This window comes from Marmota marmota, unplaced genomic scaffold (assembly GCF_001458135.2).
Source record: "Marmota marmota marmota unplaced genomic scaffold, marMar, whole genome shotgun sequence".
Classification (NCBI taxonomy): Eukaryota; Metazoa; Chordata; class Mammalia; order Rodentia; family Sciuridae; genus Marmota; species Marmota marmota.
Genome location: NW_025999982.1, coordinates 8223639 through 8238710, shown reverse-complemented (window position 1 = coordinate 8238710; position 15072 = coordinate 8223639). Strand labels below are relative to the sequence as shown.

General features: G+C 53.5%; 1 protein-coding gene across 1 annotated transcript in view; it reads left to right on the top strand.

Annotated features, from left to right (window-relative positions):
- Lrfn2 (leucine rich repeat and fibronectin type III domain containing 2) overlaps positions 1-10909 on the top strand; it is a 165834-nt gene extending 154925 nt beyond the window's left edge. Inside the window, exon 3 of the mRNA XM_015487693.2 lies at positions 7404-10909. Within this exon, the coding sequence (XP_015343179.1) occupies positions 7404-8370 (967 nt within the window). The 3' untranslated portion in view covers positions 8371-10909. The remainder of the gene's footprint in view (positions 1-7403) is intronic.
- Positions 10910-15072: the final 4163 nt, after the last annotated feature.

Below are 15072 nucleotides of genomic sequence, written 5' to 3'. Positions count from 1 at the left end.
GCCGGGTGTGGGTGGAGGATGGGAAAGTTAGCGGAGCACAACAGACACTAGTATGGCAATATGTAAATCAATGGATGTGTAACTGATGTGATTCTGCAATCTGTGTATGGGGTGAAGGTAGGAGTTCATAACCCACTTGAATCAAAGTGTGGAATATGATATGTCAAGAAATTTGTAATGTTTTGAACAACCAACAATAAAAAATTAAAAAAAAAAATGGAGAAGCTCAAACACAATAGGATTTGATGTCTTTCTTGGCCTCCTGATGTTCAGTGTGGTGTGCCAGACCAGGCAGGAGACGCTCAGGTTGGGTCTGCAGCTCCCCGAAGGGCTTATCAAGGTCAGGTTACCGCAAGGTCCAGGGGCGAAGGGAAGGAGCATGTGGGGGAGGCTCTCTGGCTCTTAGAAAGCTGGTGGCACACTGTGTCCCCCATTCCATTTGCCAGAATGTACTGTCCTCAAACATCCCTAGCTGCAAGGGAGGCTGGGGAGGAAGTCTAGAGGGGCCCAAGAGGGGAGAGTGGCTTGAGGTGGTCATTTACGCTTCACCATGAGGCCCAGGGGGAAACTCAGAATCCCCCCAATTCCTGTTCCCACTCCCAATCCTGGGCCCTGAGGCCCCAGGGGTGTATTCTGGGGGTAAACTGTGCTGCTAAGAAAGAGCAGGACCAGCTTGCAGATGTCTCTGGGAGGTCACATGGGGTGACCCCTCCCAGTGTCAGGGAATGTGGGAGTCTAGGGCTAGGCCTGGGTAGAAGAGGGGCCTAACAGTGGCTAATGTTGCCTGGGATCAGACCCTTACAAACGATCCAGGAGTAAACACCTCCACTCCACACACACACCCACACACACTCACACACACACACACACACTCACACTCACACACACACACTCACCTGTACCCTGCACTCATGCATCCCAAACCCATACATGCACATCCATGAATGGCCTTCAGGGGCCCATGCAGTGAGCCTGAAGGACACAGAAGACTCTCTGCAGCAAGGTCGCAGGCCAGCGGTGTCTGAGAGCCTAGCGCTAGTCCCCAGTGAGTCTCAATAAGCCCCTCCCCATGCACAAAGGGACTCCACCCTCAGCACCTAACCAAGCACACATCCCCCAAGGAGCAACCCAGACCCCGAGTCCAGAGGTACAAAGAGGGATAGGACACAACCTGGTCCTCGAGGGGGTGGTGGCATGAACCAGCCGTCATCAGGGAGAAGGGCCCTGAGGGGAAGGCGCGGAGGGCTGAGGAGAGGCAGCAGGACATGCTCTGGCTGGGGTCAGAAATGATATCTGCATCAGCCTCAGAGGGTGAGGACCTGGGTGGAGAAGGAGATGGCCTTTCTGGGGCCTGCACTAGTGCACTGGACCTGGCGGCCCAAGTGCATGGAGACCTGGGGAGTGTGAGGGATGCCCTAGTTGGAGTCACACCAGGCAGTGCCAAGATGTGAGCTGCTGGCGTGGAGAAATGATAGTCTAATCCCACCTACGAGGAAAAGATGGTGTGAATGGGATGTTGGCATCCCGTCAAAGCTACCTCCTGTGTCACTTAGGATTCTGTCAGAGAGAGGGAAAGAGCCCTGCGAGTCTTTCCAAAGAAATTTTGGAGCAAGGGCTTGTGCGGATGATGGAGTGGCTGGGGGTCACCCAGGAGACAGGGAGCACCACAGATGAGCCTAGGTGAGAAGTGACCGCCCCGCCCCATCCAAGGCTGGAAGAGCATAAGGAGGGGGTGTCAGCAGGATGGGGATCCAGATCTCTCTGGAAGGAGCTGGAACCAGAAGCCAGCCTCCAGAGGGGACTCAGGCTGTCAGAGAGAAAGCACTGGAAAAAAGAAGAGGAAGAGAGACTGTGTCACAGCAGCTTCTCCCTCTTCCCACCCTCTAGCCTGCACTGGCCAGCTGGACCTGGCTGACCCAGGGCACAGGAACCTGGGAAGAGCAAGGGAGCATGGGAAATGTAGTTCCCTGCCATGCAGCAGTTAGGGAGGGGGCCAGGGAAAGAGGGAAAGCAAATTTGAGAGAAAACAGCAGGATGACTGGGCTGCTCTTGCCTGTGAATTCTTTTCTGGGGTCAGCTGAAGATTGTTGGATAGTGTTCAGCTGAATGAATAAATGCCAAATGAATAAAAACACAGAGAGGGAGTGGGGGCGGGGGGTAGAGAGAGGGAGAGGAAGAGACTGACTCAGAAACAGCCATTTAGGCCTGCTTTGTTTTCCTGGGTAGGCGCCGGGATTGCAATTTCAAACTGTGTTTTAGAGTGTGTGAGCTTAATTAAATTTAACACGTTGGAGCAACTTAACTTAAAATAGCAATTCATATTTTCTGCTAACAGAGACGTCGCCAGTTTACGTGATGGAGGGAAATGCATCAGGTTGGTTATGAACTCCCAATTTTACCCCAAATACAGATTGCAGAATCACATCGGTTACACATCCACATTTTTACATAATGCCCTATTAGTAACTGTTGTATTCTGCTACCTTTCCTATCCTCTACCATCCCCCCTCCCTCCCCTCCCATCTTCTCTCTGTCAAGAGCTTTATACTGTTTTGAACAACCAATAAAAAAAATTAAAAAAAAAGAAAAAGATAATGGCGAGTAGAAATGCAGGCTCATTCACTGATTTAATCTCTCCATTTTTATAAAATACTGTCCCCCCATGATGTCTTCTTTCACCTTGTTTGGTGATCATGTAGTCCTTTTAATGAATAAATTATTTTTGCTCAAAAAAAAAAAAAAAGAAATGCATCAGGGTTTCAGGAATGTGGTTTTCAAAGGGCGGAGACCTCTGGCTATTCAGTTAATGTCATTGTCCCCAAGTGCACTCTCCCCTCCTGCACCTTGCTCTGGTGGAACGCTGACCACTGAGACCAAGGGGCTCTGCCTTCAGTGGGCTTCTGCCATGGAGAAGAGAAGCAGAAGGTTGGGCCGGGAAGAGGGAGGTTGGGCTACTTGTTTGTTGGGTCCCCACCCCAGGAAGTGACCCTGGAAACTCCATCACCCCAATCCTGTAGGCCATTGTGTCTCAATGAGGGGTGATTTTGACCCTAGAGGCCATTCAGTAATGCTTGGAGACATTTTTGGTTTGTAGAGCTGGGGGTGTGTTCTGGACTGCAAGTCCTGGAGGCCAGGGTGCTGCAAACATCCTGCAGTGCAGAGGGCAATGGCCCGGCCAGGACTTAGCCAGGCCAGGGGTCCTGAGGGCTGAGGCTAAGGAACTGTGCTCCCGTTTGCTGCTTCTCAGATTCCTCCAAAAGGACCAGCTCTGTTTCTTCCCTGTCTGAATGCTTTTGTAATTATGTAACAGACATTAGAAAATACCATCATGCGCTTGGATGTGACAGCCCATGCCAAGTTGCTCACAACTGTAAGGCCTACTCTCAATTTCTGGGCAGCTGATCATGGAGCAGGAATAAACAGTTCATGGACAGGATTCTTCGGTGGGCCATCCTATGAGCAAGACCCACCTCTGTGATTCTCTGTCCTTCCTGGGACAGCAGGGGGTGACAGCTAGGTGATACTAGTCTTGGGTTATTGCCTGTTCCCTTGTGGTCCCCCATGCCCTACCCACCTCCTTGAAATGGGTCCTTTCGTAAATGCCCTCAGTTATTATCCCTCTGCCACTGAGCCCTCTGCCTGACAGGCCCCCACTGATTCTGGGATGTTTTCCTGCCTAAGTAAGCAAAGTTGGAGGTCGTATAGGTGGGACGACAAGGAGATGATGCTCGGGCTGCGGCTGCGACCGTCTCTTGTAGGTCATGGCTCACCCTTGACCAGCACGTCAGTGGCAAGGGACACAGTCACAGTCGAGACTTGGGTGGATCACTCTGGAGATGGTGGGCTGAGGGGACTTCTGAGGAGCATACCCAATGCAGAACATCTGTGTGGCGGCTGTGCCTCTGTCCAGACCAGAAGTGGAGAGGCCCAGGCAGGGCCTGTGCGTGGCATCAGGAGGCAGGGGGCCTTTAGGTAGCAGAACTACCCCCCAGGGAGGGGCAGGTGGGCATGAGGGGGAGTCCAGGCCCCCAGTGCAGCCAGGGTCAGCAGATGGCTCTGTTGGGGGTGTGATAGGGTGTACAGAGCACGGGGTGGCAAGGGAATTCCATTTCTGTCATTAGAATTTGAAGAGTGGCCATTCTATGTGACTTTTTCATGTGGCTTGTCTTTGCTACCTGGATCCAGGAGCGGCCTGGCTTCAGACGAAGAAGGGTGGGATCCCAGTGGAGCCCATCTGGTCTACGCTCCATCATTCCCCCAGGGAAGAGTGCAAACTCTTCGGCCTCCTCTTCCTCTGAATCAGAATGATGCTAACTTCCTCAGGGGTTTGCAGGAGCTTATATGAGATATGCATGGGAACTTCCCAGCCCCAGGTAAGGGCTCTGCAAGTCCTGGTTATTGGTGCAGCAGAGATGAACTTGACCTTGCCAGCTGGGGCCTGCTGAGTCAGCTGCTCTGGCTCTCCTTGACATCTCCTTCCCAGATGCATGGGCGTGCGCGCACACACACACACACACACACACACACACACACACCCCAGACCCACACCCCAGACCCACACACACCACATACATACACCAGATACATGCCACACCTGTACACCACACACACACACACACACACACACACACCCCACAGGGGCAGAGGATCCAGGAGCTGCCTCCTGGCTCTTGGTTCTGGCCTGGGGAAGCAGGATTATTCCTCCTGCCTCATTGCTGGGCTAGATACCCTGGGGGGCTTTTCCAGGCTGACCTTGCAACCCTGGTGCCAGCAGCCTGCCAAGAACCAGCCTCACCCAATGGCACCTCCATGAGCAGCTTGGTCCAACTAGCTTTCATTCCATTATGATTTCCCTTATTTGGGAAGCAGGCAGGGCTCCAAAGTCACCCAGGGACGGCAGGAAGATGAGCAGTGTCTGGGAGGAGTGGAGGCCATGGAGCCAGACTGCCTGGTTTGGGGCCCCAGGCCATGGCTGGGCACCCTCAGGCAGGTAGCGTAACCTTTCTGTGCCTCAGTTTTTTGTCTATAAAGTGGAGATGCCATCGTGGTAACTACCTCTGGACAATTGCTGGGAGGATTATGTGAGTATTCATGCTCTCTGAAGAGCTGAGGATGGAGCTGGCCCAAGGCAAGGCCCTGGGAGCCACTCTCATTTCACTGTCATTTTAGTAATGACAGCAATAGTCGCAGCGCCTGCCTCCCAGAAGGTGGGTGCACATGGAGATGACCTCAGGGGTCTCGAGGCAGGTCCTGTGCTGGGTGGTTGGGGAGTGATGGGGACAGCCATGTGGCTGTAGGTGTCCAGGACGCAGCATGCCCCCCTCCTCCGGTGGCTCTGCTTTTTCAAGTCACCCGAGCCCTCCAGGTGGTGGAGGGCAGGGATTCACAGCGACGGCAGCTGGGCTGCTGGGGTCTGCATCCCGGCTTTGTCCCCCACTGCAGAAGGAGCATCATGGCAGCGGCCACCCAGAGAGCTTCTGGAGAGCCGAGTTGACAGGCACAGGGCACTACAAGAGCCTGGCACTCAGGTGCCAGCTGCTAGTTGCTCTTACCACTGACATCATTCTGGGTGTGCCCAGCTCCCGCCTCGCCAAGTTGCATCTATAGCCTCAGGGAGGAGGAACTGGGCTTGGGGATTGCCAGTGTCCCCAGGAACACAGGTCACATAGGGATCCTTGGGCTCTGTCCGGGGGGCCAGGGATCCTATGGGTGGAGCGTGAGCTGCAATGGGCCCTACAGGACTTGAAATGAAGAAATGCATCCCCGTATCCATCACAAGCCCAGACTGTGGACCTAGAAATAAAGTCAAAGTCCCCAAACTGCCTCATCCCAGCAGTCCCAGCTGTGTGACCTCTGGTAATCACTTACCCTCTCTGAGTCTCAGCCGTTCCTCCTGCGAAATGAGAGCCCTAAGCACTCTTTCACAAGAGGGCACAGTGCCAGGTAGAACTGCGGCAGTGGAGTCTTCAGACAGATCCACCTCTCCTCCCCTCTGGCCTCTTGTGCCCCAAACCCTCTGGGATGCAGAGGGGCTTGAGGGGCTTTCCCCCAGTGTGACTTCCCCAGCAGCAGGACCCAGGAGCTGGGGGGACAGCAGAGCCTCCCGGGCCGTGCACTGACAGGATGTCAATATCTGCCTGTCAGCCCTGATCTCTCAGGTGGGTGTCTTCAGGCCTCAGTATTTCACATCTGAGATCTCAATCTGTGGCCTGTCTCGGGGCTGGAGGGGCGGACGGAGCCTTCTCGTTCTCAAGTCCTGGGGAATAGGGGGTTGGGGTAGAAGAGGGGCCACCAGGGAGGCTACAGGGCATTCCTTCAGGCCCAGGGGGTATTTCTGCAGGAGCATTTACAGGGTGATCCAGGCCTCACCCCTGGAAACAGAAGTGGGCCCTCGATTAGAGATGGGGCCTTGTGTCCATGCTTATGTCTGGAAGGCCCAAGCAGGAGGGGCCCAGGCTGCAGTGGACGGACCCCAGTGTGGGAGACGGCTGCCCCATTAGGCCGGTTCTGAAGGTGGAGGCCCTAGCAGGGTCCTCCTGACTGAGAAACTTCCCCAGAGCTGTTGGGGGGGGCCACCTGCTGTGGCCTGGAGTGGGGAGTGTCCATCCCTTCCCTGGGGGAGCTCGGTTCTCCACTCCCCCCCACTTCTACTTAAACCCCACCTGACCCCACCCCCAGCCCAACAGGCCCCCAGTGCAGTCACCAGCCCTCCTGGCTCAGGAGAGAGCCCTGCAGGTGGGGGCAGTGCTGGTGGGTGGCCCAGGGCAGGACCCTGTCTGGCTCAGCAGAGCACCTGGCCCAGAGAGGGCTCAGTGCTGGTGTCCTGAGGCGCCCCAGAGAACAGGACAGGCTGGAGCAGGGCAGGGCTGACCTGACTCCCCCCACCTCCACGTCCCAGAGACTGGGGGATGTTGGCAGCAGGCCTGGGAGGGGGTGGCGGTGGCCCCTTTGTCTAAGTCTTGTTTCTTCGCTCCTTTAATCTCTGCCTCTGGTGTCCCCCCTGTCTCTCCCTGTGTGTCCCCTCTGCACTGTCCTCTGCTGCTTTTCTCACCTCCACCATCCATTTCCTGTTTCCTCTGGGTGGCTTCCTGCCCTCCTCTGCTGCCTTGCTCTCTGATATCCTTCCCTTAACTCCCCATGCTTCCTCTTCCACGGCCTTTCTCCGGCTCCCCCTCCCTGGGTCTCGCTCCTTGTGTCCTTGCTTTCCCATTGTTTTCTGTGCCCATGCCTATCACCTGCCTGTCACCTGCCCTGTCCTCCTCCTCCTCTCCTTGCCCCATCTCCCCTTTCCTGTCCCTCCTCTCCCTGTTGCTCTTTCTTTGGTTCTGCGGGGCTCTCTGCGTCCCTGTCACCTTGACCTTCCACTGCGCCCTCCCTTACCCCATGTCTACCTCCCTCCCCAGGATGATCCCAGCCTCCAACAAGGCCTTCGTGGTCAACAACCTGGTGTCGGGGACAGGCTACGACCTGTGCGTGCTGGCCATGTGGGATGACACGGCCACGACCCTCACGGCCACCAACATCGTGGGCTGCGCCCAGTTCTTCACCAAGGCTGACTACCCGCAGTGCCAGTCCATGCACAGCCAGATCCTGGGTGGTACCATGATCCTGGTCATCGGGGGCATCATCGTGGCCACGCTGCTGGTCTTCATCGTCATCCTCATGGTGCGCTACAAGGTCTGCAATCAGGAGGTCCCCAGCAAGATGGCAGCAGCCACTGTCAGCAACGTGTACTCGCAGACCAATGGGGCCCAGCCTCCACCTCCGGGCAGCGCGCCCGCCGGGCCAGCCCTGCCAGCCCTGCAGCCTCGGCCCAAGGTGGTGGTGCGGAACGAGCTGGTGGGCTTCAGCGACTCTTCCTCTTCCAGCTCACTGGGCAGCGGGGAGGCTGCGGGGCTGGGACGGGGTCCCTGGAGACTTCCACCCCCTGCCACCCGCCCCAAACCCAACCTTGACCGCTTGATGGGGGCCTTTGCTTCCCTGGACCTCAAGAGTCAGAGGAAGGAAGAGCTGCTAGACTCCAGGACTCCAGCAGGGAGAGGGTCCGGGACATCAGCCAGGGCCCAACACTCAGACCGAGAGCCACTGCTAGGGCCCCCGGCCGCCCGGGCCAGGAGCCTGCTCCCTCTGCCCCTGGAGGGCAAGACCAAACGCAGCCACTCCTTTGACATGGGGGACTTTGCAGCTGTGGCTGCCGCTGCAGGAGGGGTGGCCCCCGGTGGCTACAGTCCTCCCCGGAGGGTCTCAAACATCTGGACGAAGCGCAGCCTTTCCGTCAATGGCATGCTCTTGCCATTTGAGGAGAGTGACCTTGTGGGGGCCCGGGGGACTTTCGGCAGCTCCGAGTGGGTGATGGAGAGCACGGTGTAGCCCCCGGGTGGTACCCTCCCTCCCACCCTCGAGGAGTGGGAGAAGTAGGGCAAAGGACCTTTTCGGGCAAGTCTTGTGGAGTTTCCATGGTGATGTTTACATCCAGGGGCAGTTCTGTCTCCCGGTCAAGGCCTCTCTTCCCTTCCCCCCAGTCCCCCGCCCCCCATGTCACCTTCCCAGGCCCGTCCCCACCACCCAGCAGGGTGTGCTCAGGGAATGTGACTCGCTCAAGTGTCCGCTGAGCCCTGAGTGTTTGGAGAGGCGGGGACTCCGTCTTTCTGATCACAAATGTAGCTTCGAGCAAGCGGCTTCGGATCGCTCATGGGTCCAGTGCTGTTTTTATTTCTAATTTATGTTTCCATTTCCCAGACTTCTCCTCTTCATTCCCACAGATAACCGAGAGAACTCCCTCTACACGAGAAAGAGTCCTCCCTGGTTGCGGGTGACCATGGCCAGTTGGCAAGGCGTGGGGATGACTCTGGTCTCAGTCTTGTTTGGAGATGAGTGTGGAGTTCCCTGCCCAGAGCCCTCATTACCCCCAGCCATCCCCACGCCCTGCTCTGGTAGGCAGGAATGGCCGATAGTGACCCAGTGTCCTTTGCTTCTCAAATAGGCCCTCACCCAGCACAGTGGCTTAAGCCAGAGGATGACCTCCAGGACCTACACATGGGCAGGGAGGGGGCTCTAGCCTGTAGGGCATAGGGACCTTGCTCTGGGGTTGCTTCAGGGCATTTGCCTCTTTTCCTGGGAAGCTGGGACAGGAAGTTCCCATGATCATGTGCTGGCTGAGAGGGGTCTTATTAAGAGATGTGGGGTGACCAGGGGACAACAGATTTTGAGCCCAGAGCTCTGGGTGTGGTTTCCAGAGCCACAGGGACCACCAGCTGAATAACACAGGCGAGGACATTTTCTCTGTAGATCTCAGCTTTCTAACTGGCAAAATCCTGAGACAGAACTGGAAGACCCCCCACTTCCCTTCCAGTCTCAGGACTCACTGGCTTTCCCCAACTCTAGCGTACGGCGGTGTCCAGCTCAGTGGGCCAGGAGCACCAGCTGCCAGAGCAGTCCTTATCCTCTCCGGGCACAGAAGGAACATTCTAGACGTTTGAGGGGAAACGGAATCAGAGTTTTGGAGCTTGGGGAGGTATTATGATCATCCCACCCTCATCCCTTCCTGCGTCTCCCTGAGAGCAGAGACGGGCCCACAGTCTCATGGAGCATTAGTGACCAAGCCAGGGCAGGGCGGAGGCTGCCTACCTCCTGGGGGCATTGTGATCCATGCCCCTGTCTTCACCCCAACTAGAACAGTTCTGTGTCCCAGGTCTGTCCCCTGTCTGTTCCTGAAGAAGGAGGCTCAGGATGGGATCTGGGGTGCCTTCTGGATGGTTCCCTGAGGAGGACCCACCCCTAGAGGTGGGCAGGGTGGGAGGGGAGGCTCACCATTCCTGTCTACCTAGGGATTAACCCCCCACTCCCAGAGAGCCGGGGAGAAACTCTGGAGGACAAACCTGAAGGGTGTTCCCTGCATCTCTGTTGTCCTGGCCTCTGCCTCCTTCTACGTCTCTCCCCATTACCAACGCACTACCTCTCCCTCCCTTGGTCTCCCCGATTCACGCCTCCCTCCCCCCAGTCTCCTCCACGGACCTCCACCCTCTTCCTCTTGTTCTTCTTCCTCCTCCTTCTACTTGTCCACCACAGTGTAAAAAGCACACAGGTGAGGCCATCCTGGACTTTGTAGAAGTTCTGATGGGCTCGGGCCTGATGCTGAGGCAAGCCCCGCCCCTGCCTCCCTGGCGCTGGAGGGTGGAGGCGGGGCTCCCTGCAGGGCCGCCTTCTGGCTCACGTGGGAGCCTCCCAACCCAGCTGTGCCCTTCCGCCCTCTCTCTCCCCTGCCCCCTCCTGTCTTGGTTCTTCTTTTCCTGTCTGCTACTCTGCCCTCCCCCTATCTTTTTCTGGTTCTAACAAGGTCATCAGCAGATCAGGCCAGTCTCTCCCAAGACTCCAGGTTCATTTTCCAAGCCATCCCCAGTGCCAGGGGAATATCCCTTCCCTGTCGGGGTGTCACCCACAGAATTGGGCCACTTGAAGGGAAATATCTCCCCCCCTTCCCCTCCCCCTTGTCTGTGACTCCTACCCCTTCATCCTGTCCAAACGTAGCCATTGTGGAAGTGGTCTCAAATGCCACCTGACGTTTTGCCTTTGTCAGACCCGCAGGGGGATGTGGTGGACAGCAGAAGGGGAGGACCCAACTCACTGTCTGTGCCCCTCAGCGGGCAGAGCTTTGTGGTGACACGATATGTACTTGCTCTTTTGATTGTCATGTTTCTGACTTTGGGGTTTGGGAAAGCAACATCCCTGTGGTCAGAATATAAATGCCAATCTTCTCGCAAAAGATAAAGTACAGTCAAATGTATGGTTTTCCAAACAGCTACCAACCACACTTCCTGGGAGGGAGGAAAAAAAAAATTCTCCTGTCTGTGAATGTCTGCTGTTCATTTCTCTGGAAACTCTGGGTTTTCTAAAGATGACTTTGAAATGGCATTTTCTCTTGCACCTGTGTTTGTTACTGCCTGGCGAGAGCTTGCTTCCTGCCAAGTTCATGTAAAAGGTGGGGGAGTTTTCTGAAATAGAGGGTGAGGCCGTCATCCTGGAGTAAAGGTGGACTGTGGAGTGAAACTCCAGGTGGGGAAGGGAGCAGTCCATCCCCAGGCCTGACTGCCCACCTGATACACCAGCCCCCCCAGCCCTACCACACCTGGCCACTAGGGGCGCACGGGTACTTTCCCTCCGTTTTGGTGGAGTCCTGGGTGGTGTTTTCAAAAGGGTCTTTTATCAGAGGACCATGAAGACAAACCAACACTCAAAACCAAAGTATAGGAACAAATAAGCTTCCTGAACACAGCTTCCCAATCCCAGACCCTCTCTCTATATCTGCCTCAGTGCCACCCCATAGGGATCAGATGTGAGCCACAATGAAATTTTAGACTTCTTTGTAGCCATGGGGTGAAACAGGTGAGTTCAATATTAGTTATTTATTTTATTTAACCCAATATATACAAAGTATTATTTCAACATGCAATCATTATAAAACTAGTAAAAAGAATTTGTAATTTTTTTTTGTACCAAGTTTTGGAAAGCTGGTGTATATTTTACGCTTAGAGCACATCTCAATTCTGGCTAGCCACCTTTAAAGTGCTGGCCACTGAGTTGGACAGCACAGCTCTAGAGTGACAGCAACATTGACTAGAAAGCAACTTTTGGAAGGTGAAAGAGATGAACGCTTATTAAGTACCTACAGTTTCCAAGTACTGTGCTTGGTACTTCACATACTTTTCTTACTGAACCCTTTCTACATTCTTTCAAATGAGATGTTATTATGTTCTTTTAAAAAATAAAACAATTGAAGTTCAGAGGGGTTAACTTACCCAGGGTCTGTGACGTCACACTGCCCCACTTTCACCCTTCAGCCTGTTACAGGTTGGGTTCTACACTGACACAACTTCCCAAGTTTCGCCCATGAATTTAGCACCCGGCGGCTTTTATTTGATCCTCAGTTTTGACTTTAGGCAAGAACCTGTTGTTTAAGTGGTTCATTCTGACCTCACACTGGCCTTCCTGGCCCTTCTTGGCTTGAAACATTCTCTCCTTCTGCCAGGAATCTTCCTCCAGGATTCAGACTGCCTGGCCTGGCCCACCCCACGGTCACCTTTCACCTATCTTGGTGACCTCTAGGTTAATGAGCCTTCCCTCTCCAGTCTCCTTGGGTCCCCTCTGCCCTGGGAGCCTGTAACTTCTTGCCCTGGAGGTAAAAACCCTCACACCGGCTTGCTCCTATAACCAAACCTATTGTCTCACCTCTTCCTATTCCAAAAATACTGTTCCTGTCGGGGGAGATACCTACCCACCCAGATTCGCTCTCCTGACAGCTCCCCGTCTTTGGCAGAGGAGAGATGGCAGAGATGGAGGAAATGCTTGATTGTCAGGTGTTCAGGCAGACAATGCAGCTCCCTTCCCCGCCTCCTTGATAATGACACATCACAGGCTCCCCTCAGAGGAAATGTTTTTTCATTTCTCCATCATAAGAGTGTTGAACTTCTCCCAGATCTTAGGCACACTTTTTTTTTTTTTTAGGGTTGTAATTTTCAGCCAAGTAAGAGAAAGGTCACTGTGTCAGATTTTCCCCTTCCCAAAATGGAAAGGAATGATCGTCCAAAAGTATGGAGTATTGATTGCTCCTAAGCACACTCCAAGTGCTCCCAGGACTTTTGATCTCCAAGTGTCTACAGTGAAGTTCTCAGGGCTTCAGTGAGCTGGGGCTAAGGGCTTCCTCCGCTCTTGCAGCCACCGGGGTTTCTGCACACTACTGCTGGAAAAACATACACTCAAGAGAAAAGACTGTTGGCAGGCAGCAGCCAGAACACCTCAACATGAAGCTTTAAACATCACACCCAGATTCCCAATTCAGTGTGGTCCCACGTGATGCTGTTGGCGACGGGAAAAGTTTGTTGTGTCACGACAGCCTCTCCCAGCCGAATACCTGGGGCTTGTCCCTTTGCAGAGCAGAACCAGATCCACTCAAGTTGCTCTCCCAACATGTAAAAAGAACATTGACCTCCATGTTTAGAACACCTCTATTTGTGCTTTCAGTCTTTAAACCAAAGATGGTGGGTTCTCAGCTTCTGTTGTCTTCATGACGCTTCTCCATATCACAGCCAGGAGGTGTTGACAACCAGGCTCCTGGGTTTCCCTTCTCTGCAGTTTATAGCAGAGGAATGTTGACCTGCTTCCCCAGACCAAAGAGAGGAGCTGGCCTTTACCTCTAAAGCTGTCCTGGGAATCCTGCCATAGCCATGAGGGTCAATCGACAGATCAATGGCCTTGACCCTGATCTCAGTTTGGACAATGTCTTCCATCTCTCTTCTGTTCTCTGACCCAGGGGAAGGGCGTCCAGACTTCTGGTCATTTTCCTGTTCTTCTGGGGATCATTAACCTCTGGCCCCTTTATCCAACAGCAGGATGTGCTGCTGGGGAGTCTAGCCAGTGGCCTTGACCTCACAGGCTGGCATCTGTCTGGAACTAGGGCAAGATCTCCTGCTCTAGTCCCTCTGAGATGTCAGTGGATCTTGAAGGTATATGCTTGGCTTCCTACTGATGAAGAAATGGAGCTAGGATTTCACCCATCTCCAAAGGATCCCAAAGCCCTTCTGGCCTGTAGTCAGTCAGTCCATTTACCAGCCTCCCATGGCCTCAGGTCCTTCCAACCAGCCTGGTGATTCAATGGTGAACTCACCACCTTACTTTTGCACATGCTCAGGAACTGTGGTTGTGATATGCCCTGGCACACCCAGCAGCAACTCAACATTTAATACTTGACAATAGTTAATTTTCTTTTCTTTGAATCCCCTGAACTACATCCAAGATGTCCCTGTTCCCCAAACCATGGGTCCTTCTGTAAGCTGACCTACCTGACCCTGTTTCTACATTCCTGGGAAGAAACCTCAGAGCCTCACACCTGTCCCCTCCATCATGGACTCAGCAATCCTGGTCACAAGCGAGTATCTTGCTCATCTTTTGAGGAGGACTATTGCAAGAAGAAAGGGTTTAATTCCTCAGTTACATCCGCTTCTCTCCTGGTTCCCCTCTTGTGCTCTTCCCAGTCATTGCTGTGGAATTCTGGAGGACATGGTTCTATCTCCCAAAGATGGCCTGGCTGCCTTACTATCCAGACCAATTATAGGAAATTCATTCAGTGGACATAAGGTCGGCAATTTTCAGGTGAATAGTGAACTGCAAAATTGAATTAGTAATCATATCTGATATTTATTGAGAGTTTGCTATATGCCACGTACTTTCTAAGAGTTTTATGTAGATTATCTCAATTTTTCATCAAAGCAACACAATGAAACAGGTATCGCTACTTTCTTTCTTTCCTTTTTTTTTTTTTTTTTGATACTGGGGATTGAACTGGGGGACATTCAACCACTGAGCCACATCCCCAGCCCTATTTTGTATTTTCTTTAGAGACCAGGGTCTCACTGAATTGCTTAGTACCTCGCTTTTGCTGGCTTTGAACTCGTGATCCTCCTGCCTCAGCCTCCTGAGCTGCTAGGATTGCAAGCATGCACCACTGTGCCTGGCCAGGTATTACTACTTTCATTATGGGTAGGGAAACTAAGGTAAAGGAGGATTAACCTTGCCCAAGGTCACAGAGGTAGTGCAGGGAAGAGCTGGCTAGACTGTGGATTTGTCCTGAAGTTGCTTACACAGCTGCAGAGGAGATTAGCAATGAGGAGTTGTTTGGGTTTCATGTCAAAAGCTTGCATCCTGGCATGTGAACCTTGCCCTTGAGGAGATGAAGCCCAGCAGAAAAAGCGAGAGAGGTGGAGAAATCCATGTGTGCTTATTCAACATGCATTTGCTGGCCTCGCATACCAGAAACAATTTAAAGTAAAAATGACAGTTGCTGTGTATGCCCTTGAGGACTGCATGTTTCTGCGAGGGGCACAAGCTGGCATCCAGATCTCTGGTTTTACAAAGATGGGTTGTTTTTGCTCATTTTAGAACAACACATAGCCCTGGGAAAACTACTATTCGAGAAGAGACAGAGAGTTACAAAGTCTATTATGGCACCTCTGGAGGAATTCACCAGATTTTAAATTCCCAATCTTGGCCCATCGTAGAGGGAGGGAATTAAGATTTGGC